This window comes from Salarias fasciatus, chromosome 23 (genome assembly GCF_902148845.1).
Source record: "Salarias fasciatus chromosome 23, fSalaFa1.1, whole genome shotgun sequence".
In the NCBI taxonomy this organism is placed as follows: domain Eukaryota; kingdom Metazoa; phylum Chordata; class Actinopteri; order Blenniiformes; family Blenniidae; genus Salarias; species Salarias fasciatus.
In genome coordinates this window covers 7,205,501-7,233,111 of record NC_043766.1, presented here as the reverse complement: position 1 = coordinate 7,233,111, position 27,611 = coordinate 7,205,501, and the positions used below count along the sequence as shown (strand labels likewise).

Sequence of the window (27,611 nt, the reverse complement as noted above, 5' to 3'; positions counted from 1 at the left end):
TTTCCAAGGGGATCATTCCGCAGTGAAATACACAATTACAGGGCCATAATATCGAGCGATACAATGAGCTAAAAATAGACCATAATGGAGTTATTGTAAAACGAGGCAACAGAGGAACAAAGTGGACACGCGCACACACACACACACACACACACACACACACACACACACACACACCTTTAACACAAAGGAGAATAATGGGTTTCGTCTCTTTGTTTTGGTGGATTTTCCTGTGAGGAAAGGTCAGGATGCCTTGCACGTATCATAGTCATTTATATTGAGCAGACACCCGATGCACATACACACATACTGTCTTTACATGCATGGACATCACTGCAGCAGCCTGCAGCACAAGACATCCCCAATCTGTCACGGACCAACAACCTCAGCTCTGGCCGATCAGCAGACAGCTTGAGGCAGCCTTTTTACCATTTGCAGTCTGATTGGCTCATTCTGGTCACTAGAAACTGGAACTCCTTTCATGGTAGTAATTTATCATGTTTCTACTGTATATAACCGTGAAACAGTCTCAGTCTGGCTCTTGATGAGCCATGCTCCGAAATTAGGAGTCACAGTATTTCATACTACCATCAGCCAGCAAATGTTTGTGATAGCAATCAAGAGAATCTCAGCACAGTAGCATTAGGATGTAGCACTAGCTTAGCTCTTCAGGGACATGCATTAGGATGGACTTGTTTTGGGACTTGAATTCAGCTCCATTCATTGGTTTTCCTGAGTGAAGTTTTTATGTTCTTCCAGTGTCCATGAGGGTTTTATCCTAAAGCAATCAACACATAAACATCCTAGGTTAATTGGTAAATCTGACTGTAATAAATGTGAACTTGTACCTCCTGTAGGTCTTTAAATTTTTCTATTCTGAACTTTTTCTGGTATCTTTCTTTGCGGCACAGAACATCCTGTGGTGAAAGAGTCAACTGTTTTAGAATCATGGTAGAGTAAGGAGTCTGCTCAGCAGCTGGCAGCACTACAGAGAGGTTCAAGGGCAATTTTGAGTATCTGACATCTGCAGCTGAGTACACAGCAATTTCATTTGTAGGCTTTAAAAGGAGGAGATCATTATAGTTTGGACTAAATTTGGAGTAGAGCAGCATTCAAGTCAAAATTCTTTGTCACCACTATATCTCTGTTTACACTGACACAAATGGTGTGGATGTTGATGCAAAAGATTCATAATTCATTAAGCATATTTATTGAAAAATTCTGAACTGGGGGTCTATTTGGAAGAAATTTCATTCAGACCATGGTTTAGGGTCAGATTTTTTTTATTATTATTATTTTTTTTTATGAAACTTGCTAGGAATAAATCATTACTGCATTTAGTGAGTGACAGATATTCTGACTGAACATCTAATGTCAACATTATATCTGGTGATTGTTTTAATTTTTTTCTCCTCACTAAATGAGGTTTTAATCACAACAGTATGCATAATAATAACACAGTCGGAGACTGGAGGTGCTATCTTGGTACTTAAAAACTGAAAGTGATAGACGGGCCAAATCTCTTTAGTGAAAAAGCAAAATAATAACAGTGGGTAGACTCTTAATTTATGTTAATGGAAATCAAGCCACTGGCTGACTATCCCTAAATGTAACAAGAATGATGTCAAGCAGCTGCAATATCTTGCTTCCACACAACAAGCTGGAAAACTCACAGCAGACAAAAAGGAAATATTTAATTAAATAGGTAGATTATTTTATTAAATGTATGGAACTGACTCCAAGCAATTCAGTTTTAACAAGAAAAATTACATGGTAATTTTTTGCACCTAGCCATAAATCACAAATTTGTTTGGCTTTACTCACTATATGGATTTCTTAAAAGCTCCAGAGTTTGATCCAGAGTGACCTCTGACCTCTGCAGAGGTTGTGACGTTTGACCTGCTCTCTGTCAAAATTAACAAATGTAAGTGAACAGTATGCCAGCTGGTCACATCGTTTAACTCAAGGTATCTTATATTTCACATAAAACTATACAACCAATCAAAAATAGAAATACTGTATGTTTGTGAAATACTGGTTGGTTTTGGTCTAAAAAAAAAAAAAAAAACAACCCAGAGGACCTGAACAACAAACAAAAGAGAGGATGGGGTGATTCAGAGGTCAGACAATAACATAGAGGTTGAAGGACAAGGACACACACACACAGACAATGCACACACAGAAAGGCGATGGAGGTGTTTGTGTTGGGGGAGACAGCCTATATCTGCCGATCTAATTGTGATTTCAGATGCGATAACTCCTCTTTCACCGTCTCACACACAGACAGCACAGAGTCGACAGCTGAGATAAGACCTTCACCTGGTTGTGTTACACCGAAGGACACTGGACAATCAGTCACCTCTGTCTGAGGTGTGTGTGTGTGTGTGTGTGTGTGTGTGTGTGCGTGTGTGTGTGCGTGTGTGCTGTACCTGACGTAAAGTGTGCGTTTCTGTGTGGAGCGGAGCGATGTGGAACTGGAACTGACGCTGCTGGTCATCATCTGTTCCCTCAGGTCATGGATCTTCGCTTCGAAACGACTGTACTCTACACACAACACAAGGACACACAAAGAGGAAAATCAATGTCATGCACAACACACTCAGGAGCAGTACATGCTTCCCCCAAATGTGCTGCAGATTTTGCTTTTATTTCAGCTTTTATTTGCATTTAACTTAAATGGTTATACATTAAATCCTTCCAATCTAGCTGTCAGTCTGCATCAGAACCACTGAGCGACAATGATTTTTACATTTCAGTCATTTCCCCAGCAGAAAAGGCAGATGAGTAGAGCATGAATAAACAGCCAAAAGTGTGGTGAGGGCTTATTCGCACTGAAAGCAAAATTTCTCAGAAATGTCTGAGACACAGGAAGTACAAATATTCAGAGGTGTCATGAAAATTGCAGAAGTTTACTTTCCATTGTTGAGAGCAGAATGGATTTAGCGCTCGATTGCCCTTTGTCTTCAACAAACACACAACTCCCAATGCATGCGAGCACAGGCAGGCACGCAGGCATGCACACACACACACACACACACACACACACACACACACACACACACACACACACACACACACACACACACACACACACACACACACAGACATTCATGAATATGTTGGGTCCTCACATACTGTACTGTCAATGGACCCTTTTACAGCCATAATCTCACAGTCTGTTTGATGTGAATGTTAACCACTGTTACTTCAGCCCTGATGCCGTTTAGCAACTTTACCAACACAAATTCACACAATCTCTAACTGAGTAGGAACAACATCACCAGAATCCCCACAAAAAATGATAATGACAATAAAAGATGCAGTTTGTTTATCTTTCAAACTCCAGATTTAAGGTCAAGTGCATTAGCGATATCGAAATATTCTGCAATGCCAGTAACAACAACAAAATCCCCTTTAATCTGATGTACTGGGATATTGTAAAACTCAAGGCACATTAAATAAATAGTCACAACTGAAATATCTAACTCACTCTTGCTAACCAGTTATTGATCAACTGTTCCTCTAACTGTAAAAAAAGGTGTCAATGGGTCACACTTTAATCCAGTAAATCTAAGAGCCTGAGTGGGTCATGAAACTACTGTATCTACAGTATGACTAGGTTAGAGCGTATCCAAAACTGCACCTCCTGATGAGGTGTTTCCAGTTTGTGTTGGATTCATGTACCAAAAGCGATACGGGGGAGTGAAAGGGATGGATTGACGTCAGTGTCACGGAGAGCCAGGGCAGAGCTTAAAGGATCTGCTGCTCACATCTTGTGCCAGATACCACAGCACACCTATGGAAGTCCAGTGTAGTACTTTCCTGTCTGGATGAAACCTGTTTTGGCAACAAAAGGGGGACCCATTCAATAGTTGGACCCTGATCATATTACAATCATCAACGGTCAGGCGGGACAATCACACATCTTCAACAGACTCAGCAGTCGTGTCACACAGCATCATTGGTGAATCATTCTGTTTAATAATATTAATCTTTTTTTTTTTATTTGCTGTTTTGCTGAAATATGCCAGATGTATTGAAAACTAACTGGAATCGAAGCACATTTCCAACAGAATGACTGATTTGTTTGCAATTGCATTGTCACCCTTGCACACCGTAGCACTAATTAAATCACACAGCACGCATTGCATTTTTTCCCCGCTCAGACCCACACATACACACAACCGCACTTTTAGTTTAATTGCCAGGAACAACTGTATACTCATCTCCCTTGAATGACAAGTAGTAAATTGCGAGAGAGCAACCGGTTGGCCAATCAATGCAAAGTGCAATGATTTGCTCATACACTCAGCACAGCTGCCCTGTGCTTTAGTATCATTCTGCTAAATGCAGAACAAACACTTTAGTTTCTGACCCATTTTGTTTCTAGTGGCCATAAAAATGTCAGTGTTCCTCTTTGATTATAAATATAAATTATTTATGTAAATGCACAAAGTGGATACACAAAAGATTTAATGTTTTAGCTGTTGCACAGCAGTGGCAACTGTACCTTCAGCAAAAAGTGTACCGCTAACCAGCAAGCAGCTGACAGAAAGCTGCAGTATTTTGAATTGCGGATGGCTGAACAAGCCACAGATATTTGTAATAAATCCTAAATGACTATCCTCTACTTTGCTTAACACCACACAGCTTCCCAGAAGCCTCACAACTAATACACAGATGACAACACTGCTGGCAATAAGCCTGAAAAAGCCCCTCTGAAAGAAGATGTCCCCAAATGTGTGTGTGTGTGTGTGTGTGTGTGTGTGTGTGTGTGTTCCTGAACCATTACTGTGGACAACAGAATCTAATTAACCCTGAGTAATTCAATCATACTCGAGGTACATATGGTCATGCACGCACGCACACACACGCGCAAACACACACACATGCACACACACAAACACAGATCTGTAACCTGCAGTGACTCTGGATCCTGGTATTTTTTTTTCTTTTTTCTTATTTCCTCGGCTCTCTAATGAGCCCACAACTCCCACATCTCATCCCATTTCCTGCAAAACATTAATTAATTTGACACACTGACACAAACTAGTAAGCTATACTGAAGAAACTCACAGCTCTGAAATCACCGAAATACTCAGTAACTTAATATTTGCAGGAAGCATGGATTACATTACAAAAAATATGAATCACATTCAACCCACCACATAGAAATTAGACTCTCACTTTTCCATTAAATTAAGAAAAAAAGTGTGACATTTGAAAACACATTGGTTCTTTCTTTATAAACACTGAGCTGCTGACTCCAGTCTGACATTTTCATCACATCTATTGATCAATTACACACTGGTGGGACAACATATGCATATTTAGGAAGCCAGGATGAATTTCAAAAAAAAAAAAAAAAAAAAAAAAAAAATCATTTCTGGAGCGTGAACATCAAACCACCTCTGACAGTTTCTAATTCACATTGCCTCAAGCCTGATTTAAGCGATTAAAAGCAAAGCAGAGTAAGACAAATTGAGGAAAGAAAAAGAGGAGAGCAAACAGCTAAAAGGTAAATGACTTTGATGAAGCTTAGATGTACTGTAGCAAAATCCAATCAGGCACAGTCAAATTAGGAATGAAAAATATTCAATTGCATATAGACATTGTTTGTGATGTGTGCAAAGAAGACTGTGCTGCAAGAGTGATAACATAAGAAGAAGTGTGCTTTGCCAAAGGATTCAGCTCTGATCATCTTCTGTTTACAGAGCAAAATAGTGAAGTTATGATCTCTAACATTTTGCAGTGGTTCAAGCATTCAAGCTACAAAAAGTAGCGGTCAAGCAAAAGTACAGGAAGAAAACGCAAAAGCACTATTCCACAGGAGAACATATGTGGATTTCCTACATCATTATAATCTCTTACACTTTCAAACTTATTAGAGCAAAGGAGTGCATGAGCCAACATGATAGACATGCATGAATGCTCATTTGAGTATAATAAAATGTCAAAGCATCACAGGTTACTGCAGTAAGTTTGGCTTAGACCTCCATTAGAGTGACCACAACTATGTTAAAAGTTGCTGAAACACTTATAAACAATCAATAAGCAACAATGCTGCTAGAGGCAAGCTGTAACAAGGCATTTAATTACAGTCTGTCTATCTTGACGACCTGTCAACTGTACTCACATCAGCAGCCTCACCGTCCACGATGTGATGCCGGCACAATGGCTTTCAAATCAACATGCCCGCGTGTGACGGAGCTTGTCTGAAGCTTATTAGTCCCAAGATGTGAGTGAGAAAGAAAGCAAAGAAAGAGCAATCTAACACAGGCTCCTTGCTGCATTCAACCTGTGAGAAAGCCACTGTGGAAGCACGTGAGTATGTGAGTGTGTGTATATGTGTAAAAGTGTGTGTAGGTATGTGGCGTGTGCATGTAGCATATGGAAAGAAATGTGTGCGCGTGTGTGAGAGTGTGTAAAATCAGTCCAGTGCTGCTCAGCTGCCAGAGAAACAACAGATGCTAACTCTCTCTCTCTCTCTCTCTACTACACTCCAGCTCTCGTTCACTGGTGTGTTCATTTTGCTCCTCCCCCCTTTGACAGCAGCTTGCTCTAGGGCGGAGACACACACGCACGCAGGCACACACACACACACACACACACACACACACACACACACACACACACACACACACACACACACCGTTTCCTTAGGTCAGTCATGCAGGAAGCTGAGTCGATGCCAGGCTCTCCTGCCCTACTTTGGCCAAGGGAAATGGCCTATGTGCACGTGCACACGCACACACACACACACACACACACACACACACACACACACACACACACACACACACACACACACACACACACACACACACACACACACACACACAAACTTGACCAAGCATTTTGAATATTGATTTTTGGGAAGCTTAAATAACATTCATATTTCTAAATTGGATTTTCAGCCCATTTCATCAAGAAGCAGCAAAATACAGACAACAGCATTTGTCTTCAGAAGTATAAGAAATTAATCTCTTTCTGCTCTGCATGGTTTCCATTTGTCTGTGACTCCATCTGTCTCTCTTTCTATCCATGGTTTTTGTCCCTTTTTTCCCTTCAGTATGTCTAAATATTGAGCTCCTGCTCCTGCTTTGCTGAAAATAAACATAATAACAAGAACAATTACTGTATGTGAAAGTAAGATACATACTTTCATAATGCAATCCTAATCTCCCTGCGGGTGATAATACACATGAAAAATGACATGATATGAAGTTTTATGCGATCCACATTCAGCTCTTTCTGTCAACACACATAAACTCACTGCAGCATTATAAGATTAAGAGCAAGCTAGAGATGCAGGGACAGATAGACAGACGGAGGGAGAGAGTGAGAGAATGGGAAGAAGAAGGAAGGATAAAACAAGACATAATGGAGGCAGATAGAGAAGGGAAAAGTGAGGAGGAGGAGAGAAAACTGGGAAAAAGGAGGGGGAGGGGACATGACAGAGACTAATGGCTTTAAGGCTTACATTCCCTCCCTCATTTTCATTTACCTCCTCTCCTCTCCTCTCCTTTCCTCTCCTCTCCTCTCCTCTCCTCTTGCCTCCCTTGAGGAGCATTGTTTCCCCATTCAGCAGCTGGCAGGGACTGTTTCTGCACTGTGCAGCTTCAGTGTGCTCTCCAGCAGAAAACCACTGGAGACGGGCATCTCACATCGTCAGGGTTGTGTGCTTTGTAACATTGCTATATTTTCCTTTCAAAAATGTTTTTTTTTTCTGTTTCTTGCTGTTTTCAACAGCTTTACTAACCATTAACTGCTATGATGAAGAAAATCATCTTCTGTTTTATGTTACTTTTGTTTTGGTTTTACTGATTGACTTTTTATGACTTAAGTGAAACTGAAGGTGCTCTGATTTTTTTTTTTTTTTTTTTTTTGCATGATGGACCAATTCTGTTGTTGTTTACACCAAACCACACTGCTGGCAGTTCCATATTGTTCTTCTAATTCACAATTAAGGGCAGTAAAACATAAAAAAAAATGGTAGACAACAAAGACAAAGAAGAAATCGACTTGCTTGCAAACACGAATGTGAACAATGCATCATTAAATGCATCCTTTGAGAAAAAAAAGATGCTGTCTATGTGGTGCACACAAAGCATTACTGGCATTGTTTGTGAGAAAACTCCATTAGACACTCTCAAGTCTGAGGTTTTTCTTTTAGATTCTCTTTCATCTTCTTGCGGACATTTACTGGAGAAAATCTAATTTCTCCAAGGACACAAATAAAAGCTCATTATCTATGTCTCCCATTCATCACGTGAGCTGTACTGGGTTTTATTTATAGGGTCGATGTATATTTCATCACATGACTACAAGAGACAAAGTATTAACAGGTAAATGCAAATAAAATCTTAAATGCAGACACTGTTAGAGTGAATAAAAATATTTTTTTTGCATCTGGACACTGGTGGGTGAGTTAGGCTCACAAAATTGGAATAACAAACCTTGATTTTAAATACAGTACTATTTTCTTTAAAAAAAAAAAAAGAAGAAACATTAGTATAAGTGAGTGCTTGGTTCTAAATATAGCAGTAAAAAGGGTAATCAATAATTGAAGGAACACATTTGAGTAATCCATATTGTTATTGATTAACAGATCAGATAACAGGAGACAGCAGAACAGAGGAGAATAGGGAAGAGAAATCAATTAAAGGCTCATTGTCTCATTCCAATTTATTTAATTATTTTTGCAGTTACACCAGCATCATCTTAAAGATGTGATACCCTGAAAATCTCAAACCTGTCAACATCACTTGATGACAAATCCCCTTGATCACACTTAGTGTGGTAGGCCAGACCATTACCACAGAGACCAGTGACACTACAGAAGGAGGAGAGTGACTGAGAGGTGGGGAAAGAATGATAGAGAGTAAGAAGAAGACGAAGAAACAACAAAACAAAACAAAAGACAGTAGGACAATAAAGTGAAATTGGAGGAAAAACCCTTTTTACTGAATGCATTCAGCCAGTCATATTTCAACAACATTGTGTGTGAAAGCCCAGAAAATGAGCTGCTGTTAATCTTTTGCACAACTGATGCATGACACACACACACACACACACACACACACACACACACACACACACAAACACACACACACAAGTGTAATAAGCAAGCTAACAGAAGTGAAGATAATCCTCTCTACATCACCTCAGTATTACAGCTGACAGACACCGCCTCTGTGTGTGTGTGTGTGTGTGTGTGTGTGTGTGTGTGTGTGTGTGTGTGTGTGTGTGTGTGTGTGTGAGTGACAGTTGTGTGTAATCCCAATGACTAATACTGCTGTCATCCAGCAGGCATTACAAGCCCACATCAGAAAACTTATTGGCATGGTAGAGTATCATCAGTGAAGGTCAGTACTGCTGCTTTGTTTTTCTGTTTGTTTGTTTTTAGTAAGTTAACTGATATTTATTTTCGATAGGACAAACAACAGCCATGTCAGCAAGCTGAGGGTTGTACAATGCAGAAACAATATGGTGGTTGACATGGAAAGTTTAATTCATTTAATGATTAGCTGTTGGACAGATTGTATGTTTTTAGCAGATTCAGCACACAAGAAATATTGCTGGTATAGACTCACTTGGTCTGTTGTCTTAGTAGTATATGCTTGATATGTCAAGCATGCTTGTAGTAAAAATTATTTTAAAAAAGAAAATGTGCTATTCCATTGTCACTAGGGATACTAGGTAAATTTCACTGAAAAAAAGAGAAACTGTTACACTCCTGCTTAATTTATATCCTGTATTAGACACTTATCTTCATAAATATTAGTTACATATGTGGGATATAAAAATTGACATAAAAAAATCTTGTGAAAATAACTAACTTTGCACTCTGGTGAAATTCCAGTGTTAGGGACTTTTTCTGATATTTGAAAGAAATGTTTAATTCCCTCTACACAATTTTCCGACAGAACAATATTAAACACAGTTTATTCTTTACTTTGCACGATGTATGTTTCTAACATGTGTTTTAAGTTCCAAGTTGAAGAAGATGGCTGTTGTGGGAAAGGTAGTGAAGTTGCTATACTTGAGAAGTACATATCCCACAGTCAAACAGATACAGCTATTTATGACATATTCTGGTCCAAAAGGACACACCTGGAAGTGCATCCATCAGTTAACTTAAAATAGCCTAAAATGTGATGAGGGACGCCGGCAGCACTAATGCAGCATGACAACTTTTCACAGACAAACGCACGCCATCTGCTGTTCTTCAAATAAACACAGATCTATATCTGCTGCATCAGCTAAAATCAGCCGTGTCTCTCAAATGCTCACACACACACACACACACACACACACAGTCTTGTATTTCTATCCTTGTGGGGACCGTCCATTGACTCCCATTCATGTCTAGCCCCTAACCCTGACCCTTACCCTAACCCTAACCCACACCACAACAAAGCCTAACCCTAAAGAAATGTTTTTGCACTTTTACTTTTTTCAGTAACAACAACATGGTCAAGAAAACACTGTTTCTCCTACTTAGGACCGGAAAAAGGTCCCCACAAGGCACGTCGTTCCACGTTTTGCTATCCTTGTGGGGACATTTGGGCCCGACAAGGATAGAAATACAAGAACATACACACACACACACACACACACACACACACACACACACACACACACACACACACACACACACACACACACACACCATATGCAGTTCAGCTCTGTGTCGTGCTGCACTGTTTGGCTACAGCGGGCACCATATTTAATATAAATAACAGGAGGAGACCTGCACACACAGACACTTTTCCTCTCCTGGTGAAAGTTGTTATGAGTTCCTCTCTTATTGGCAGGAAGTGTGTGTGTGAAACAGAGGGAGCGCTGCTGGTCACCGCATGCTAACGCCACAGGATTGGGACAAACATGGACCTCAGATGGATACACACACACATACACACAAGCACACTCCTCACAGAAGCCCAGCATGGACAGAAGGTTTGATATAAGGTTCATTGAAAAGTCACTAATGAGGCCTGTACGAGAGTCACGACACAGAAGAACCTCTAATGGGCTATTTTCAGAAAACTCAAAACATTGTAACCTCTGTTAGAGACCAGATGGATAAATAGAAAACATAATGACTGTTCCACGGTGGAATCCAACAAAAACAAATATGTGGCAGAGCTGTACTAAGCCAGTCAAACAGATCATGTAATAGTAATATACCAGCAGAACAACATTTTTCAACAGCAACATTTCAGGAACATTTTTGTTTTGGAGTTTATATGGTCTCTCTGGGTTACCGGGACTTTTGTATCAGTAGTTCAACTTCACCCTAGACTAAAAACATTTTCAGATAGCTAATGTAGCTAATGACATTTCCTAGTGTTAGTTAGTGTGATTGATTGCCTGGTGACTTACGCTATGCAATGTGTCTTGTTAGCTGAGACTGGCTCCAACCTCCAAAAACCAAAACACTTTTTTTTTTTTTTTTCTTTGTTAAAGTATCAAGCAACTATTTTTATTGTGAGCAAACAGAGCTGGATCTCATTGAAGGAGCAAGAAACAAGTTTGTTTGTAATGAATTCTCAGGCAGTCATTCTTGAGTGGAGAGTTGTGAGCCACCTTTCCAGTAGCTGTCCATACATCTGGGAGCTGTCCATGGTGCTGATCCTAGCTCAGCTTCATAATGTTATTACAAGGTTTAATACATGATATTTGCATTTTTTTTATTTCCATATTTCACACTGCTGTATTCTCAACATGTGTATTTGTTAAATTTGACAGTATCATTTCATTTACCAACAATGTCAAACTGGACGTCCCTGAAGAAGATGAAGAACCACAGAGTGACACTGTTTTTGCCTGTGTGGTGCTTCTGCATTTGGGTGCATATTTGACCCACATGCAGACTTTACATCTATTTTACATAGGTGGGGCAGTGTGCAAAACGTGAATATTAAAGAGATGCAATGACTTGTAATTCACAAAACAAGCAATGTATTTCTCTTTAGGGAATTTTTGACAAAAAAAAAAGAGACGCTTGTTTTGAATTTCATATCATCAAATTTACATGACTAAAATTTTCCCAAAATAAAATAATATTCAGTGCAAAGCATTAGGGAAAAAAGGCCAAACTGTGTTACTTAGAGACATGTACTGGTATGGCTAAATCCAGATACATGTTTCACGTTTGGATATTTCTCTCTTTTTTCTAGAATTGATTCAGCTTTTGTGCTTGAAAAGAAACTCCACTGAGGATCTTCACTGAACAACACTTTCCTGGCTTCGATTAGAATTCATAAACCATATATCACACTATTACAGCTTTTGTGAATTCAGAATCCATTCCTCATGGTCAGTGTGATGTATGGATTATATCATCATGCGCATGCTACTTCAATGAGATTCAAAAAATTTGCATAGTGCAGCTCATAGGGAACTCCATTACACTCTGACAGTGTCCTCCACTTCTTAATAAATTTTGCCCAGAAATGGTATGAAGTGAGCTTATATCAATTTGGCTATTTAATGCACCATATGAGCGATGTCTTAATTTATGCACCATTTCAAGGTGCTGGCTAAAACTCCACAAAAGTACCAAACAGTATATAGCGTTTACATTTTTACTAGAGATAATCGACCATATTTTCCCTGTATTTAAGCAAAGTGCTTCCCATATAGAGATTATCAAATGACACGAATAAAATACTATTTTTCTACATAAACTTTCACCTTTGAATTGGTGCTTTCATTTAATTATAAATGCATTTATTCTCGCGTGACTGACCTTTTTCTCCTCCTCCTCTTCTTGAAAACCAAAGTTCTCAAAATTGGATTTTGAGCAGATCTTTGCAACATCAACCACTTAACAATCATAACAGAAGGTATTGTTTTTATTTATGTCCTGTGGGATATTAAATAACTGAACAGTTTCAGATCATTAAAAATAATTTTGTGTCTTGGAAACTACATTTCATTTTGCACTTTGAGGAGTTACAATCTGGTGTGTAATACCACAGCTTCACCTGAATTAAAAAAAAAATGCTTGGATATCCTGTTAGATTGAAAAATCTACATAATATAATAGGATAAATATTTGCTCAGATAAACTGTCACATTTGATGAGATGTCCCACCCTTTAAAGTCAGTTCATACATTCATAAAGTGTCACACACCTCCTGTTCAACTGTCTGGATTTGTGTGTTGTGCTGATGTCCCTCACCAGGAGAGCGCTCTGCGACCTCAGCGAATCAGCACTCGTAACCTGGTTACCATGGTTACAGCCCTCTCAGTCACTCCCATTAGACATATATCCAGGATGGATGGCGCCTGCTGGGAACCTCAGCGCCTGCCTCTGTTTGCAAGGATGAGCCTGAGGGTCTTACCTCGGGGGAGAGGATGTTTTGTCTTGTCCTCACTTTGTCCTGAGCCTTAAAGTTATGACTTGTCTCATTTCACCTACACTTGCGGCATTGTTTTACACAAATGTTTAATCTCATGGTCTTCTGAAATTCACCAAAGATTTAAAGGTTGATGGACCCATTTGTGCTATATCTGTTTATCCTTGCAAAGACAACATCCATAAACTGGCATCGTACATTATTCTTATTTAAATTTATATTTTCAAATTTGCATGTTTAATTGTGTTTACACCTCCTGGTCCCATATTTCTTTTAGAAGTGCAGAATATTCAGAGCGCATAGGACATGATTAAAACAGTGAAATGGAGAGTAGCCAATATTGTAATAAAAAAAATTACAAAAAGAGTACACAGCAATGTGAAGGGAAGCACAAACTTGCAGTGTCAGCTACAGTTACGCTTTAAAGAGACTGCAGTGTCTCAGCCTCATTTGGAGATGTATATATTGCCTGTCTGCTTTACATTTGCTTACGTCTCTTCAGTCTGCAGTAATGAATATTATGTGAAGAGGTAAGTATATGCACAGAGACACTTTCTCAACAGCTATATTGCTAATATAACCGATTATTCCCATCTTTACCATATCTCTACAAAGATGGATAATGCATCTGACATGAAACTACAAACTAAAACAAGTCAGTGGAACAACAATAAAAGAAATCAATGAGCCTTTTGCAAGTTTGAGAGCTAAGATCTTGTGTTGTTTTTTTTTGCTTGTTATAATTTATTTGAGAGTGGCAACACATTTTGAACATAGGAACCCTAAAAGTATGTGTGATGCATTTCAAAAGGATAGCATCTATAAAGAAAAAATATATAAAACCTCTTTTTTAGGAAGAACGTTGTATGAGTCAAATATGACAGGATTTAATTTAGTTTGGCCCTTGACAAGCAAAAGCAAGAAATCCTAAATAATAACATAAAACAAAGAAGTGAGAAAAACATTCAAACTGCGAAATAAACAGAACGTGGGGTATTTCTTTTTCTTTTACTCTTCAGAGTAATTTATCGGGTATAACCTTTTTGAAGGACTTCACACTGCTCATGAAATAACAGATGGACAAACTTGATCAGCAACTGTATCAGTAGAACTAAACATGTCACAGTCAAGATCCTGAATTCCTTCAATCCAAGCTGACTTCGACAACGATGCTGCAACTACAAGACATAATGATCTGATGTGGAAACAGCATTATTGGACGCAGCTATCGAGACAGTAGGACAAAAATATGTCTGAAGGCCTGAACAGCAATTACTACACCTTCAAAGAAAGCCATGTTTGTAATTGCCGTTATTAAAAAAAAAAAAAAAAAAAAAAAAAAACTATTAAAATTGGATATGGAGTGTGAGCATTTTTGTAAAATGGCCACAGTTTATCTATGATGGTTAAGGTTAGATTTAAGGATGAGTTTCTCCTTGTATGATATAATACAGTTCATAGTACACACTGAAACATTTCCCCTGGGCAAGAGCAGCTGTGTTGATAATTTCCTGCTTTTCAGATGCAGCACAGACAATCACATCACTTGTAAACAAGCACATACACTCTAAAGCTCTACATTTATTTGCAATGGTTATGCAACAAACATGGCAATGAGGGTCGTCACACAGACATGCCAATTTTTAGACTGTGTGGAAGTGCAATATTTGTCTTTAGATGTGCACGAATAATGAATCTGCATCACATCTTTCTTTCCATTAAATGTTATGCAAAGACTGAGAGATTAATCTGTGGATTGCATAACAGATAAAAATGGCTGGTGGTTTTAAACCTTTATTCAATCTGCCCACACAAAATCATATCTCTAAGAAAAATAACAAAAAACATTTTGCCCACACATGCTGTTTTTTTGTTTAGTTTTTATCAACAATCTTGCCTGGCAGTAAGTAACCTGATGCTGTGCCCACAAGACACTGTCACACATTATTCAGGACAAAAAGTACAGACACGTCCACTATATCATCACACACTCTGAAAAAAGTCCATGAAACTTCACCAACTTTTCTATCAAGCCAAAATGTGATTTTGCCGAGGTGTCTTCTTCAAATTCACTTTATCAAACAGGTGAATGAATATCAGTAACATATTTGCAGTACTCACCCTCAGGTCTGTACTGTGCTACTATGGTGACGTTCTGTCCTGCGTTCTTCAGAGCTGCGGCTGCCTGCTCATGTGTTGCGCTGGACAGGTCCACCCCATTGACCTACACATACAGACACAATATTGGAGCTCAGCAGTGATCAATACTAATACATGTAAACTGAGCTGGAGAAAATGATTAAAATCGCAGCACGGCTCAGTGGGTCAATAACTCAAAGGTGTTGAGATTGTGTGTTTTGTAATGGCCTGTTTCAGGAATGAAAACCATTCGATGTCATTCTGTGCATGCACAAACACATAAAACAGGGATCCTGCAGGGATTTACAGCATCTGAGTAATATGAGGATTTAAATCTTCTTAAGTTTGAGCAAAATTAAACCATATTTCATCTTAATGTAACACAAAAACAGCTGCAACAGACTAGTGGAAACTGATTGGGGATGTGTGAATAAGATGGTTTGGTTAGAACCCAAATCATTGTAAGCGTGCTATGTGTTGATTAAAAAAAGACAAATAAATATTTGTTTTTTAAACCATCAGATATACACTCACACACATATACACACACAAAGGGCCCATGGGGACAACAAACAAATGGATGATTCCGCTACTAAACTGACATAATGTGTTTCAATACATTAACCAAAACAAAACAATAAGATAAGTCAATGACAGAAACAGTGTCAGTAGTTGCATTATATTTTGCAATGAAGACATACCGACAGGATTCGATCTCCCTTACGAAGTTCACCACAGAGATCAGCTGGACCACCAGCAAGAATGAAGGAAATAAAGATTCCCTCTCCATCCTCTCCTCCGACGATATTAAATCCCAGACCTGTAGAGCCCCTTTGCAGCACCACCCGTCTAGGTTCTCTGGAGAAAACACAAATCAAATAAAAACATTGCATCAGGGTGAAAGATAAAATGACTCTGCAAACTAGATAGTTTTTTGGCTTTTATATATTTTTGATACTTTGGATCAGTTCAGAAAAGTAGTAAATTCCTAAATTCATCAGTGAAAAAAAAATAAAATAAAATAATGAATGGAAATGGAGTCCTGCTGTGATATTTATCCATTACTGCTAAGTGATATATACTGTATATATACAGTATGAGGAAAAGAAACTGGCATTAATAGTATTCACCATCTTGACCAGCAGGTGTCAGCATTGCACTTTCTTGGTTCTATGGCAGTCAGTCAGAGCTTGCAGTTATTTCATTTTTCCAAAACGCAGACACCCAACAACTTTATTAGAAGATCTAAAACTGCTTTCAACTCATAAAACAGTGAATGAACATGAAAGAAAACAGAACACATCCATGTCAACAATGGCATTATGTCTAAAATTTAAATGCAATACTCAGAGGATTAGAGGAGTTTATCTTGTAGTCATTATCTTCAAAGGTGAAACTTTTCATTACCAGAATCATTTCTGACAACCAACGATGATATTTAATGCATGCATGAAAAAAAAGTAATTTATCTGAAATCTATGTAGTTTTACTACGGTGTGGGTGAGTTTCTTGATAAAAGCGCCAAACCCTGTGGGACAAAGGAGCTGCAAAAATATTTGTTGTGAGTCATCGGTTTGGGCATAAGCTTGAAGGATTTCATAGGTGTTTCTTTTAAAAAGTTTCAATAAAACTGAAGTTTTACTTTAAATGGTGATTCTGCCATGTCTACGAGATTTTGTTTTGTTTTTTTTTTCCTGTGCTATTAATAATTTTATTTAATATAGTAGGAAAAAAATACATCCAATAAGTCCAGATGCTTTGAAGTATTTACTTAAACCACAGTCCCTAAGTCTCACAACTGCAAAAACACAACTACAACTGACAAAGCAAAGACAGAATATGAGTTATATTGGTGCATCTGGACTTCAAAAGTGTCATATCACATCTAATGACAAAATTATGTTTGACTTGGAAGCATTTGGTCAAAAATCAATCAGTTTTTGCCTTAAAGGCTGTGGCATCATTGATAGCAGCCTCTGCTCCTGATAGAAAACAGAAGCTACTAAATAAAAGTATTGATTTCCACTCGAATTATACGTAGTTTTCTTAGAATCTTAGTACATGCTTTTTCTATTCTATTGCTATGCTATTTCTATTCACTTGTCTACTTAATGAGGTGGTGGTATTTTCATTTGTAGATTGGGATACAAGTGATAACATTACTTAAATCAACTGTCTCCAGTTATGTTTAGGCACAGTCACCCACCTCAGTGACCTCAATTCATGCAGTCTCCCTTCATCAAGACAGACTATCATTTGCAAATCTGACAAAATGTTCACTTACTTTGAGCAAGCAAAGCAAATTCACAGCCAAATTCTCCAAAGATTGGACCGCGATATAAATCCCTTTTGTCAGGAATGAACTATACATCTCTCTCATACCTCCCTCTGCTGGCCGTGTGGCTGAGAATTCATTTTATTCATTCATTTTAGATTCATTGCCTTCTGAAATGCTGACCCTTTATAAAACTGCACAGAGTCTTAAATACTGAAGCAGGACATTTCTTGTTGTTCCAAAACCAAGGCTCAAAAGCAGCATATGACCTCAGGCTATGAACAACATGCCAGAGGAGATAAAGCTTGCAAAATCTGATTTCTTATACTTAATTGTAAACAAACTTGCAGTATTCTAACAAGCTTTTGAAGAAACACATATCAATGAACAAGCACAAGATATGATAACTTTCGCATCTTTTAGCCAGAAAGCTGACCTTAAGCAAAGGACCTTAAGCAATGGACCAAAGATCATTTGATAATGAAGAAGACGAGCAACAATACAAAAGGATGTGCTCAGTAATTTTGTTACATTGCAACCATTTTCAACTTAGATAGAAAAAAATTGAATACATCATTGTTGTTCTGTAATCATAACTCATAGCAATCAATCACTACTTAATTTCACAATCTTTTTGTATCTGTTCCTTTTTGTGTTTGCAAATAGTATAAGATTCTTTGGCCAAAAGAATATTATACTATACTATATATGCTATATTAATATGTGTATGAATGTGTAATTACTCGTAATATGTTTGATCAATGAATTATTCAGTGACACTGTTGCAGGGATGGGACTTCGTTGGAGCAAAATATGGGGGGGTGGGGGGGGGGGGGCACATTGTATTTATCCAATATGTTTTTAAGCATTGCATCCCTTTTCAAAAATGATATATATTAAAAAAAATTTAAAAAAACTTGAACAAAGAAAAATAATAACTTTGCATGACTGATCATGTGTCAAAAGATGAAAGAATGAGAGAAGAATTGTCACAGAAAAGAGGGGCAGATGTCAAAATGACCATTCTGTAGTCCGACTGAAGCTTATCAGATTTATGATAATCAAAGAGCGCTGATTGGCCGGGAGTTTTATGACGAAATCAGTCGTGTTCTGGTAACCACGGTGATGCCAGTCGAGTGACGAGGGTTGTTATAGGCCATAATCCCTCCATTAAAATGGATTAAAGACAGTGGAGCAGCATAGAGAGTGTATCTGTGTGTGTGTATGCATGTGTGGTGTGTGTATGTGTGTGTGTGTGTGTGTGTGTGTGTGTGTGTGTGTACATGTGTACACGCCAGACAAAAATCACAGAGCCATCTGCCATTTACTGCCAAACAAACACATACACACACACAGACACAGACACAGACACACACACACACACACACGCACGCGCGCGTGCAGCAGCAGCAGCAGAAGCGGGAATGAAGCCCTGAGGTCAGACGGTGTATTTTGGTCTCTCTAGGACTCGGTTTGATAGAATCATGTCACAGGCGTGTATGAGTGCAACTAATAACCTCAGAGAAGCACATGGAGGTAGCCATAAAGGAAAGGCCAAGGACAAAGAAAAAAAAAATGTCCTGTTTGATTTATAGATTTACAGATTTATAGTCATTCTATCAGGAGAAAAAAAGCTGGCAGCAGCTGACAATTCATACAAAATCAATTCAACTCTGTCATAAAGGCCGTAAATTTCTATCTTGGTCAAGATTCATGATATTCAGACCATGAACAGTTTAATATAGAGTCCCAAAATATTTTATGTCAACTGAATTTTTACTGGCTGAATGAAAATCAATTTAACAATATTCACAAGAACTCAAGTTTCCATGATTGTAATTTCACATGTAAGTAATACAGAGATTTACAGATTTCAAATCTGGTTTTTAAAGTAGCCTCCAAACAAACTAAATTATTGGATCATTCTGTGATGTTCGCATAACTAGTTTGTCATTATTTGCCCTAATTTAATGAAACTTAAGATCTATATGTAAGTATTGTGCAAAGATCTCAAACTTGTGTTCTTGTCCAGTGAACACATGCAGAATACTTTACTTCAGGTCAAATGAAACTGGGAGTGATTGTAGAAAATGTTAAAGAAAGAACAATGCTTGTCTAGAAGAAATTTATTGTATTCTGTTTGCAGTCCAAACATTTTTTTCTCATGTTGTTGGGTCTCACCTGGGGACATCCTCGTCTCCAGTCATTGGTCTGGGCAGTGGGGAGTATCTGGGCGTGGTCAGAGGGGCGGGGCTTACAGACTGACTGCCACCACTCATGTAAGGACTTATGTGATTGTCCTGGTGTGGAGAGTATGCTGTGGAAAAACACACACATTATTTTTATTTAAAAAAAAAAATACCACATCTATATGGAGTCTTAATTTTTTTCTTGGTTAAAATAAAATATCCTGCAGATATGAAAAGAGACAAGAGAAGACAACATGGTATGTCCTGTTGCTGAAAGTGTCACATTCAGAGCAGTGATAAATAACATGTGGTTTGATAATATGCTGATTTGGAGAGATGACAAGTGGCTGTAATCCAGCGGACTAAATTTACCCAGTCTGACAAACAGATTTTTATATAACAAACTGTCTGGGAGAAGTGATCATGATGACAGAATAAATATCTATTGCTAAGATATATTTCAACTGATCTTCTCGAGCTTTGAAGTGAATCTGAGTGTTTGATGTAATGAAACTGATAATCTATGATCACGATATAAGGTTTTCCTAAGCATCACTTTTAAGTTTGTGTCTTATTGTTTCTGCTTCTAATGAGACCTGAACTTTACACCACTCTATATATACAAAGCGTTGTTTGATGTATTTTGAAAATCTCACGTTCAGCTTGATGTCTTTCATGAGTTGCTTCTAAAAATTAGGTATGGATAAAATTGAAAGTAAAAAATGCTAAAATAACTAGTTACCAGCGTCACAAATCCAGATAACTGTCTGCTTCAGTTGTACAGTTCTGTTGACTTATATAGTGATATCAACAGTAACATTTATGTTTGTTCTCCTATTACAAGACAGCATATTTTTTCTGCCAACAGTGTGTCTTTATTGTAAAACTAAAACCTAAGCAATGTTGATAAAAGCAAGGTTGTTGTAGACAATTTGTCAAACAGTGCAATTTTAGGAGATTTACTACAATGAGTGTGACCTGCACATGCAGGTAATAGAACTGCTGCTGACCCTCTGGCAGCAAATACATTCCATCAGTGTTAATATTGTGGGGGTGCATGGTTTCTGCATGTTTTCACACTCGTGCTGCTCCCACCAACACATCTATTTCTAACATGACGCTCATTATTACACTTTCAGCAGCTACATGTTTTAGAGTTCAGTGTGATTTTATTCTTTACTTATTTATGCTCTGGCATTAACCAGGAGTTTCATGTAACATGTACTGGCATGACAATAAACAAAGCAGATTGATCAAGAAGGAATGAATTCCTCCTACATCAAGATTGACCTGAAATAAACCCTGATTTAAAACATGATTTTATAGTCCTTGTTTGTTTGTCATACTTGTTTTTGCACTCACAATTTGTGACATCCGGCGGAGGGAAGTTGTCGTTGATAAAAAGAGAGGTGTGTTTGGCCACACGGAGGTACACAACATCAGGGGTCGACTTCAGGGCTGCCACGGCCTCTTCGTGAGTTACCTCTTCCAAACAGGAGCCATTTACCTGCAGATAAGTCATCAGAGAAGGATGAATACTCTGTTAGTGTCTACTAAAGCAGTGCATGGACAGTATAAAAACAGGAACAGACTTGATATTGCGTGACAACAGGTGGAAGCTGATCTACTAACAGTGCACTGAGGATCATATCTGACAGACGTGCAGAATAACACACATTATCCATTTAGTGGTGTCTGCCTTCATGAACATGGAATATGAGGAGAGTCTTCCAGATCATGCATACAATACTGGGAGGAGTGTAGTCCAATAGATTAATGCACAACGTGCAGGGTGATTCACTGCTTCTGAAAACATTTGCACTGTTTCCGATAAGATATTTTCTGGGTTGTACCCTTAATTTTGAGTTTGTGATTATCATTGCTTTACAAGCTCTTTTCCAAGTTTATATTTGTTATACGCCGATATGTATGATAATGTGCTGTATCTTTTGCTTGTTTTGTTTTCTGTTAATGGAGGTCAACGCTTCAGCCAATCACTTCATGGTAAACACCAGCAACAGCTAACATGGAAGCAACACCATTTCTCACAGATTACTGTTGTATAGACACGGTCTTCAAAACACAGAACAGTCATCTTTTTGTTTGTATGTGATGTTAGTGTTATAATAGTGTTATTCTTACTAAATTGTTGACAAAAAAAAAAATGCAAACTTAACGAGCAAATCCATTTGCCTGAGCATGCAATCCAGCATGGTTTGCACACATTCTTAGTATTTCCTGCATTGGGAAAATTTGTGTTCTAACTGTCCATAAACTGTCACACATTCCCAAAATAATTTTTAGGGTGTCAAATGGGGCAGGCGGATATGGAAAAAAGTCTTATTACAATATAATTTTCAAATCAGTTGATACTGATATATATCTCAATATAAAACAAGTCAGTATTTTTGTCAATGTGCAATGATCTGAAGATATATTTTTTTTTTGGTGAACGTATAATTCTTTGAAAAAACTGTGTCCTCTGTTGTTTTTTCCAAAGGAACACTTAGTATAAACATTAACTCATTTTGCAACTATCTGTTCCTGTACTGCGTACTAAATTGGCAGGGCTCCTCTCATCTAACCACATGATTGGTTCAATGCAGACCGACTCTCAGTCTCATTGGCTATTCATATTGTCCATCAATGCATGGAAAAATGCAATCTATCAAAAAGTCTATCATATGTATGCTTATCGATAAAAAAAAGTTTACTTTGCGATACATACAGTTATCGTTTCATCACCCAGCCCTGGTGTCTGTATATCAAAATTTATGCAAATACAAGCAAAAAAGATCTTACAGCAACAAGTTTGTCTCCTATTTGCAGCCGTCCGTCTTTGTGTGCTGCCCCTCCTTCGATGATTTTAGTCACATAGATGCTGTTGTCACCTGGGACGTGTTGGTTTCCAACTCCACCTGCTATACTGAATCCTAAACCTGAAAAAGAAAGAAAGAAAAAAAAAACTGGTCATGTTTTTGATGAAATTTGGAGAAGATATTGACAGTCGGTGTTTGGCATTGTTGCTGCATAATTCTAAACTTTTAATTAACTCCTAAAATCTGCAACATTTGTGACTATTTATGTCTATTGGCAAATGTGTCATAGCTTTCAGTATGATAAGTACAGGACAAGCTGTGTTAACTCTTCTGTAGAGTGTGTTTGTATTATTGTCTTACCTTTGGGTCCTTTGACTAATTTGATATCCATGATTCTTTCTGTCAGGCTCCTTCTGCGTCGTATACACAGCCGGACCAGACCACCTGCCTCCTTCAGGGCCTCCACAGCCCCGCTGTGGGTCACCTCCCTGACGTCTGTCTCATTCACTCGCACTATACAGTCGTTCACCCTGCAAAGCAACATCACACACTTCTTTAGCTGCCGTCTTTTTAAGATCCTGAATTCAGGAGAGGGTAAAAATAAATATCACTGGACAGCAATAATTAAGTAAAGTGACGTGAAGCGAGACTCATTTGTAGGAATTATCCTTTTCACTCTGACACCTGCTGCTGTTGCCTGAAGCACATCTATAAGAAGCAGCAGTAATGTACTTTTGTAAAAGGCAATGCTGTTCTGGGCAAAGCATTTGATTTCTGTAACTACACAGGTATAATGCATAAATGAATGGATTTATTTACATATTTACAGTGAGCTGAAAGCTTAGCAAGCCAGTCTTCTGGGATTGTAGATTTGTTAGTAGTTAACATAAAAGTGTTGCTGCCTGGATTAGGTCAAGTTGTTAATCACTAACTCAACAACAATATAGTGAAAGTAACTACAGCATTGTGGCACAACATACAATAATATTTGTGTTGCATCAAGAATGTGAAGTGCAGCTTTAACGCTTTGACAGTGGTTTGCTAAGTTATGATTTGCTACCATTTGATACAAACAGATTGACAGATTTATTTCAATACAATTAAAAAAAAAAGTTTGTTCAGACCTGAGTCGTCCATTCTGAGCAGCAGCTCCTCCTGGTATGATTTTGGTGATGAAGATTGATGGGTCTTCTCCAATGTGGGGGTTATCAGTTCCTCCAGCGATGCTGAAACCCAGGCCTGAGTTGCCCTGCACACACACAAATTAAAGGCCAAGTCACAGACTGTGTGTGCAGCTAATTTATTTCAGATTTTTATAAGACCGTTAAAAAAAAAAAAACTTTAATTGTGAATTGACAAAAATGTCTCTGTATCTGTTCTGACGCAAACAAAACAATATACAGTTCCACCAATGCAGACATTTTTTAAGATATGTTATTATTATTATTATTATTATTATTATTATTATTATTATTATTATTAATCCGTGCCACAATGAAACAGTTTTTTCTTTGATCATTATTATATAACTATACACTGTATAAAACAGCCAATTTCTCCCCCTACAATGCCCAACATGAAGTATATTCAGATATACTTTCACTCCTGTTGCTGCTTATTGCCAAATGACACATAATAGATCACCTCTGACAAAGTGACTTGATGGCCAAACAGCTCTCACTCGTTAATGCTCTGCCACTGGGTTTGAAGCCAGTGTAATAATGTCTGTCCCTGTGTTTGCGTGTACGTCCATAGTGTCTTTATAACAGCTCCAGTCAAGCAGACAGAACCAGGTCACAAGAGAATAGAGCAAGGGAGGGAAAGAACAGGAGCCAGCCTCAGGGGTGAGAGGAGGGGGAATATAACGAGAGAGGGGCAAGCAGAAGACCAGAGAAGGAAAGTAGGGATAGATGGACACGAAATAGTGAAGAGAGGAAAAGAAGGTCAGCAATACCAGACCAACACTCGAAAGGAGTGATGAGATAATGGTGGAAGATAAAGATAACTGAAAAGCAAGAAAGTGTTGATAGGCCAGTTGATAATTTCAATACCTAAATCATGTGACTTTAATGTAGGGCTGTCAGAACAATAATTTTTCTAATCATGATTAATCGCAGAATTAGGGTTATGGTTAGCAATTGGCTTAAAGACATGGGAGAGAAAACTTTTCGAAACAGTTCTCATGTAATATGAGTAGAGTTGTTTTTTTCTTTGTTGTTCTAAAGCTGATTCTGATTTAAGCTTTTAAATGTTACAAATATCCTCCTGTAGCTGTCCATAATTTGGACTGTTCTGTTTGTCATAGGTACTAATTTTAAGCCAGTGTTACATATTACTTGCTGTTATTTCAAGCTAGGATTAGTATGATTGTTTTGCTAATGGTGCTATTATTTATTTGGAAGCAGCACAAGAGAGTGAGTGACCTGTGGTCCAATTCACAAAGCAGAGTCAAAAAAACTCTGAGTCTCACCCTGAACTCTGAGTTGATCTGCTCTGAAATTGGAAACTTTGAGTATTTGTTTCCAGGAAAGATGATTTGAGTTCGTTTGTTCAACTGAGAGTAGTTTCACCTAGAGTTAAGCACATGTGCCACAACTATAAAAAGACAGCATTTATGGAGTCCCAATTGGACGAGTCATCATGACAACTGGGAAGCAGTAGGAGGGGCTTTAACACCACTATAATGGGACATTTCAATGCACTCATATGGCGGGATTGAATATGTTTTCAAAAAACATACAGCATGTAGCATGCTGCAACTGCAAAAAAAAAGAGGGAGAACATTGCTGGGTCAATGCATCAGTTGAAGAGCCCTTTGCAATCATGATAATACTATAGGAGAAAACTTCTTGAATTGTAGCCTATTAATTTAGTTTATATAGGAGCAGTCATATTTAGCGGCTGTATAAATAAGAGCATTGTCGACATAATCTCATGGGGTGTGACATGAAGCAGTAGCGTCTTATAACAATCACCCAACTGATATTTAATTCTCTGCGCTGCAAAGCTACACCTTCATCCACAGGATCATTGTCAAAAGAACACAGCATAGTAGTGAAAAAAAAATCCCACCTACTGTATCTAATGGACTTCTAATATAGGAGTACTGGCTGATTTTTTAATATGATTGTTATAAAGAACAGGCGTCAGAAGTCTTCTCTGCTAATGAGGGAATCAAACACTGTGTGGCTGAAAAGAGGGTGGAATCAGAAAGAAACTTAAGGTTTTGAGGGAAAAACCTGTTCCGTTCCAGGTTAGTTCCAGAGAATCTGTTACTGCAGAAACTGACTGAAGTTACCACTCTCTATGATCCAGGTTACATTTACCCAGTACTCCTTAGTCTCTGAGTTGAGTTACCTCCCACTGTGAAATGGAAAACTCGGAGTTTCCCTCATTTCAGGGTTGACAGGCTCCTGATATATCAAATCTTTCAAAGTAAGCACAATGTTACTTTATTCTTCTTAATACTTGGAAGTTCTTTCTTATCTAAGTTATGGTTTCATTATGAGAACTTTCGAGCATTTTGTTTATCTTTTAAGCTTTTGTGAAATCTGCCTCCACTGTCAGACAGACAGCGATATAAAACTGTTTCTTCTTTCCGCTCATTCTTAACAAAATATGCTGTTATGACAGCATCATGTTAAAAGGCACCCTAAGTATTTTAACATGTCTCTTTTCCAAGATGCCTCAAATAGCCACGGGTTTTAAAATTGTTGGTAATCCATATACAAAATGAATATTTCGGTTCAAAATCACCAACATAAGAAAGAAATTGGAAATGGCCATCACTTGTTGATACATTATGCAGATTTTTTTCTTTTCATTTGGCTAAACAGAAAACTTTATGCACTGAGTGGAATGTTATTATTATCCCATTAAAGATGGAATTTGGCATGGAAACTTTACATAGTCATGCAAGCAGTGTATTTACTGTGGTGTGTGTGTGTGTGTGTGTGTGTGCGTGCGTACGTGCACGCGCGCGCGTGTGTGTGTTTTACCCGCTCCAGCGTGATTTCCTCATACTCATAGTCTGCTTCTGTTCCATTGACCTGTTATAGAGAAGAAAAATATAAATAACTAACAAAAACAGTAAAGTAAAGTAACACTAGTACATTTAAAGTTTCTGCTCAACAGTCAGTAAGGTACATTAGATTAGACTGAATGCAAATATTTCCAATTATTAACCTTGCTTAAGGACTAAAACAGCACATCTTAACACAAACAAACAATAATATCAACAACAACAATAATAATGAGAATATTTGAAACTATAATGTAACGATTGAAGACAGGTAACTAGAAAAATATCAAACTAATACCAATAACAATAAAATTACAGCCATGTCTGGAAAAACAAGACAAAAGACAAATTTTAAAGCATATATTACAGAGAATTGATGAAATAAGACATAAAATACAAAACAAAACAAAACAAAAAAAAAAAGCACGTTCATAGAGTGTGGTTGTAATAAACTTTAAGGAGGCAAAAGATAATGAGAAAGAGATCCAGATAGTGGTCTGCACAAAATCTCCAGAAATTGAATGTGTCACAAACAATATGAAATGCAAAAAAACAAACAAAAAAAAAAACAAAAGACAAAACTGAAGTGAAGGACAAATACAACAGAAGATAAGTGCAGTTATCATAATGTACATCACTAGTTCCATCATTACATCAAAAACATATTTTAATTGTTTTAATTACTTTTATTTGTGATTGACAGCAAAAAAAACAAGTTCTACACTGACAGTCAGAAGTATTTAGTGACATTTTAAAAGCTTTTCACACAATTTGAATTCTGAACGTTTTGCTCACTTT

General features: G+C 37.9%; 1 protein-coding gene across 6 annotated transcripts in view; it reads right to left on the bottom strand.

Moving 5' to 3' along the window:
• LOC115381725 (discs large homolog 1-like protein) overlaps positions 1 to 27,611 on the bottom strand; it is a 114,830-nt gene that overhangs the window by 17,464 nt on the left and 69,755 nt on the right. For all 6 annotated transcript variants that reach the window (XM_030083304.1, XM_030083299.1, XM_030083300.1 and 3 more), the window contains 9 exons: positions 26,791 to 26,841; positions 23,917 to 24,041; positions 23,153 to 23,322; positions 22,776 to 22,912; positions 21,336 to 21,480; positions 19,966 to 20,101; positions 16,211 to 16,367; positions 15,492 to 15,594; positions 2,430 to 2,544 (listed from right to left, as the gene is read on the bottom strand). In XM_030083304.1, coding sequence (XP_029939164.1) covers positions 2,430 to 2,544; positions 15,492 to 15,594; positions 16,211 to 16,367; positions 19,966 to 20,101; positions 21,336 to 21,480; positions 22,776 to 22,912; positions 23,153 to 23,322; positions 23,917 to 24,041; positions 26,791 to 26,841 — 1,139 coding nt within the window. The remainder of the gene's footprint in view (positions 1 to 2,429; positions 2,545 to 15,491; positions 15,595 to 16,210; positions 16,368 to 19,965; positions 20,102 to 21,335; positions 21,481 to 22,775; positions 22,913 to 23,152; positions 23,323 to 23,916; positions 24,042 to 26,790; positions 26,842 to 27,611) is intronic.